General features: G+C 35.9%; 1 protein-coding gene across 1 annotated transcript; it reads right to left on the reverse strand.

Annotated features, from left to right (window-relative positions):
* Positions 1 to 3,702: 3,702 nt before the first annotated feature.
* On the reverse strand, positions 3,703 to 4,602 carry LOC122294691 (phylloplanin-like). Its single transcript, XM_043103611.1, has 2 exons — positions 4,333 to 4,602; positions 3,703 to 4,247 (listed from the first exon to the last, which is right to left on the reverse strand). Exons 1-2 carry the CDS (start codon positions 4,508 to 4,510, stop codon positions 3,961 to 3,963), a joined length of 465 nt encoding a protein of 154 aa, XP_042959545.1. The 5' UTR covers positions 4,511 to 4,602; the 3' UTR covers positions 3,703 to 3,960.
* Between the last annotated feature and the right edge of the window lie 1,398 nt (positions 4,603 to 6,000).

The following is a 6,000-nucleotide window of genomic DNA, read 5'->3' on the forward strand; positions in this document are numbered from 1 at the left end:
TACATTCCGTGAGGTTGTGAGAGAAAATGTACTAGACAATTTTTTTTTTTGTTTTCATCTCTCTTTGAGTGTGATCTAGCTCCATGTTGGAGAATTGAGTGATTGAGTTCCAACCACTGGAGTTACAGGAAAAAAGTCAATATTGGAAGATCACCAGAGGTTCTAGCTGCAACTAAGGTAGAGGTAAATGAGTCCTTTTTCGAGTCAAGTAAATAGAGTAAATTAACAAAGGTTTTGTAATTGAGAACTTGCTTGTAATGTGATTTTCAAATAATAAAATTGACTTTTCTGGGTTTGGATGTCCTGTAGGGTTTTACCATTGAAGAGTTCTTTAAAAGGTTTCCCTTTGTCACCATTTGTTCTGTCTTGCAAACTTGAGTATTTAATTTATATGTTTGATTGATTAAATAATTGCAAGACTGAGATTTAACTGCCAATGAATCCCTTCCCACTAACCTCAATCTGTACAAAAGGTACTAGAGTCCCCATTGTGCTTAATGTATCTAGTTCATCCTGAATATGTTGCTCATGCTATCTGGTCGTGCAAGGCTACTCGAGATGTATGGACCCTATCCTCGAGGAGGATTCAGAAGACTAGAGTTGATGGGGGTTCATTTAAAGAGATGCTGGAGAACATTATGGCCTAGTAATTAAAATTAAAATGAAATTTGACTTATTTAAAATGGGCTTTAAAAACTCACTACGGGAAATTAAGATTCTAAAGTAACCCAAAAAGAAGTCCCAAATGATCTAGAAATAGGGTAAAAAAAAAGAACAAAACAAAGCCCAAACCAACCTCCAAACCGTTGAACTAGTCCGGCCAATTTTCTCACTCTTCCTGGGCCGATTTGGTTATAAATTTGGCTTATAATGTTTGACCTCACCACAGGTGTAAAATTGTGGCCTCTGATCTCCAACCTTGTCATGGGTACAAAATAGTTGTCTCTCATGTCTAATTTCGCCACGGGTATAAAATTGTTGCTTCCAATTTCCAAGTGCAATCCCTTTGCTAACTTGGTGATTTATATTCTGTTTGGCTATCCACAAAATGCACAATTCTAATATTATTCATTATGATTGTGCCGAAGATCCATTATTATTATATATATATGTACCATCATTAAAATAAGATGCTTCTGGAAATATCACTACAATTTTGACAATGGAAAGTTGTCTAATGCATTCTGTAAATGGCTTGTCTTTACTCATTGGGATAGATAACCGCCTCTTGAGTTCTTGATAACTCATCCTTTTATCTCTAATATTTTTCAAATGACTTTGAGGTGCCGGTTGAACATCAAGAATCGAAAGCATGTATGGGACTAGTTGAGCATAGAGGAATAAGTGATTGATAGGCAAAAGTGGGTTACCAATTTTGAATAAGTGCCAAGGGGACAAGGGACCATTGGAGTATTTTATTCAAGAATTTAATTCTTCGCTATGAAAGTATTGTGAGTGAGGGGGACAGTTTCTAGCCTTGTGGAGTTTCTTTCTTGTTATTTTATTTTACACATTCGATCGGGCTCAGTTACGAAGAAACGTATAGGTTTGTAATAAATAAGTTTTACATGTTACGAAGTTGTTTGCTTGTCATTTAGAATATATATTTGTATTGTTGATTTGTGATTTTCAGAGATAGAAACTAATCCCTTGACCCTCTGGATATAAGGCATCAAAGGTGTTGCAAAGAGTGAAGGGACCTCGAAAAGGGCTATAGAAAGCCTTCTTTGATCAACAGCCAATGCACAAGTCATGATATTCACATCAAGCAGTCTATCGCTGTCTGCAAATTCCACCCCGAATGCCCGCAAGCGCCAGAAGCAACTAGCTATATATGTAGCATGAGATCAAAGAAAAGTTGACAAAAACCTAGATTTGCTCAAGCATTATATGTACAAATTTCTAATATAAATATTTATATATTTATACAATAATTCCCAGAGAAATATTAATTAACTATTGTATGTATAATATTAATTTTATATTATAATTACATGGCAAGGGGAGATCTCTTTATTATTATACTAGGTTCAACTAGTATTATTCAATTCAAGGTATGAACTCCCTCTATAGTGAGCATTTGAATAATAAATGGGGAACATAATTATAATAAACATAAATATAAGTTCCTTATAGTGCTTGTAAATGAACTTTGTCAAGATGACCTATAGGGTTTGTATACACAAAGTTGACTGTATAAAATAGAGAGATGCATAAGTTCAAGAATTCACCATGTGATGACACAAGTGTTCATACCTTGACATAGGAACGTTGCACTTTCCTCAAAAAAACAAACATAGAAACAAACTAGAAAAAAAATACTACATATTTTGTTTTTTAAAAAAAAAAAATTTGAGAAACAGAAACATAATGCAAAAAAAAAAAAAAAAAAAAAAAAGCACATAGATAGAAGACGGCCAGATAAACCATTTATAAGAGAATTGAAGAATAATGTGGAATGATAGGCAATTGTTGGGAATCATTTTTGTCAGGTGGATAAGAAATCATTGCTATTATTTGTTGTGTTTCATTTTTCTTTTGGGATTGTGTTACTTTGTGCTGTCAACATCTTTTGAGTTTTGGTATATTCATTTTAATTTACGAGGCTATTCTTATTGATTTATCTTGGCCTATTCAACGTTTTGCTTGTTGCATTGTTGTTTTCAAATTTGAACCGTATTGGTGAGCAAATGATTGGCCTCAATTTCGTTCTAAGATCTTTTTCCTCAATGCTTTTGTTCATAACGTTTTGGAAGCTAAGATTGAAGACTGGAACCTCATGGCTAGGACTTGAAGAGATAGAAAGTCTAAAATGTTGGACTTAGTTCAATCCGTACACTTTCCTTCCTGGCCTTCACTCAACGGGCTTGCTTTACCCTTTTTTTATTAGGTGAAGACTCGTTTTCATTCTATTATATCATAGAAGAGATACAGGAAAGAATATCCCCCAAAGTTACAATGAAATCATCGATGGAAGGAGCATCCCTTGCAGCCTGTTGGGCCATATAATTGCCCTTTTATTCGCCATCAAACTCGTACATCCGTTTGTTTCAACTTGCGGTCCACTTGCACCATGTGTCACAAATACACATTTTGTCAGGTCGTCAGTTGGATCCACAAGTCCCATTCCCCTGGCCGGCAGCATGATCTTATCTCCAAACTCAAGATGACATCTTCATCACATCTTGAGTTTGAGGGAATGGTAGGATATTTAGTTTATTTTGTAAATCATTATACTAATTGATTTATTGTATTTCCATTATTTTTCTAATCTCATTCATCTATAAATAGGGATATATTTTATGTAGTTGAGAACTATTGACAATAGTAACGATGTAGGCCAAAAAGTCTCTCGATCTCTTCTCCTTCTCCTTTTCTATTTTATTCTATTTTCTACCTTTGCTTTGTAAACTGTTTGAATCAAAGCTCTTCCCAGTTCCCCCCGCATGGATCCAGCAAAGCTAAAATGCTCTACAGCTTTCTTAAAAGTGTATATATAGCATTTTCAACCAATTTTGGCAAACCAATTATGAGTTTTGATAAATATCTTTATATAGTATTTTTAAGGTAAGCTACAAAAAATTAGACTTTTCAAATTAATTCTTTTCAAATTCAAATTGCTAAATCAACACTCAATTGAAAATTTGTTAATATTCACAATAAAAAACAGAATGGATAGAATAATATTCAGAAACAAGCTAGTTTTGATAGAAGGCTTAATTTATTCCTTAATGACAGCAGAACTGCTTCGTAAAGAAGTTTACAGTTTTGGTCATGACAACCTTCGCAATAAGAAAGGAGACAATTCTTAGGATAGGACGACTTGATTTAGAAAAGTAATATTTAATACTATAATCTTCCTGTGATTGGTACCAATGGCCTTATTCGCATACGTAATTAACAAGCTGCATGCAGTGGTCATGATCAGCTTAATTAATTATCCTTGTATTTATTTGCTGATCAAGGTGAGAGAACATATACGAATCCAGTTGGAGCAACGTTGAAAACACGAAGGAGGCCAACAGTAGTGTTTCCTACGGACTGTAAGGGCGATCTCAAGACCCCCACACTGGGAAGAGTAGCATTGCACCTGACGAGTGGTGTGGTGACAATTAGATTGCAATCAGACAAGAGTGAAGGGAGCGATATTTGTATGGGAAGGACCAGGATGCCGAACACTCCCAACCGATTCGTCGTTGAAATCGAAACCACATTTCCAGATCGGCACCGCAGTTGTACCAGAGCATCTATAACAATATGACAAAGTGAAGAACATATTAGGAATATTTAAGCATGCACGAACTGGTAAAAAATTTTGAGAAATTTACTTACTTGGGAAGACCGGGCTGGCAGTACCATTGAGAGTGGCATTGATAGAGCAAAACACAGTCCCCTGTATGCGGATCACAGACAGCGGATTATCCAAGATCCCAGTTTGTGCTACTGCTATTGGGGCTGCTACTGCAACAACTACCATAAGCAAAACAAAGACAGCTGATTTTGAGGCCATGTCTCGTACGTTGATTACTAACGGAGTATCAGTACTTCAGTTACAGTGTCTTGCTCTAATAATATTACAACTGACTTGCAGGAACTCTGCCCATGCATGCAACCATTTTATAGGATGCGAGTGTCCAACTTGCAACCGATTTTTCTGACTTGAAACATAAATAGCTTGCTGCATGTGCAAGCATGCGTGTAGAAGAAAAATACAATTAATTTGGAGGATCCGTAAATGAAGTCAAAAGAGATAACAACTATACATTCTATTACCTATGTATTCTCACTTTTTCACTTCTGAAAATCAAAGTTTGTCATGAAGCTCAGCTACACCATGCACGCCATGTTAATTAATTTGTGCGGTTACTACGTCTTCAATCCGACACGATAAGAGTCGTCATCATCAGCACCCCTTCTGCTCCTTGCCCCTTAATTTTGGTAAACCCAAAAATCACCGGTAACTCATTTGATTCTTTCCATAAGTTCGTAGATGGGTCCATTGCTCATAAGCGCTAATTGAAAATTCGATACTTCAAAATGTTATAGATAGGTCCATATATACATATAATGCTTGAGCAAATCCAGGTTTTTGTCAACTTTTCTTTGATCTCACGCTACAATTACAGCTAGTTGCTTCCGGCGCCTGCGGGCATTCGGGGTGGAATTTGCAGACAGCGACAGACCGCTTGATGTGAATATCATGACTTGTGCACTGGCTGTTGATCAAAGAAAGCTTTCTATAGCCCTTTCCGAAGTCCTTTCACTCTTTGCAACACCTTTAACGCCTCATATCCGGAGGGTCAAGGGATTAGTTTCTGTCTCTTAAAATCACAACTCAACAATACGAATATATATTCTAAATGACAAGAAAACAACTTCATAACATGTAAAACTCATTTATTCCAAACCTATACGTTTCTTCGTAACTGAGCCCGATCGAATGTGTAAAATAAAATAACGAGAAAGAAACTCCACAAGGCTAGAAACTGTCCCCCTCACTCACAATACTTTCATAGCGAAGAATTAAATTCTTGAATAAAATACTCCAATGGTCCCTTGTCCCCTTGGCACTTATTGAAAATTGGTAACCCACTTTTGCCTATCAATCACTAATTCCTCTATGCTCAACTAGTCCCATCCATGCTTTCTATTCTTGATGTTCTACCGGCACCTCAAAGTCATTTCAAAAATATTAGAGATAAAGGGATGAGTTATTAAGAACTCAAGAGGCAGTTACCTATCCTAGTGTGTAAAGACAAGCCATTTAAAGAATGCATTAGACAACTAGCCATTGTCAAAATAGTAGTGATATGTCCAGAAGCATCTTATTATATATATACATATATATATGGATCTTCGGTACAATCATAATGAATAATATTAGAAATAAAACAGATGTCATGTTTACCCCCATGGTAGGATTGTACATTCTGTGAATAGCCAAACAGAATATAAATCACCAAGTTAGCAAAGGGATTGCCCTTGAAAATTGGAAGTAAC

The sequence above is a fragment of the Carya illinoinensis genome, chromosome 2 (assembly GCF_018687715.1).
Source record: "Carya illinoinensis cultivar Pawnee chromosome 2, C.illinoinensisPawnee_v1, whole genome shotgun sequence".
Taxonomy (NCBI): domain Eukaryota; kingdom Viridiplantae; phylum Streptophyta; class Magnoliopsida; order Fagales; family Juglandaceae; genus Carya; species Carya illinoinensis.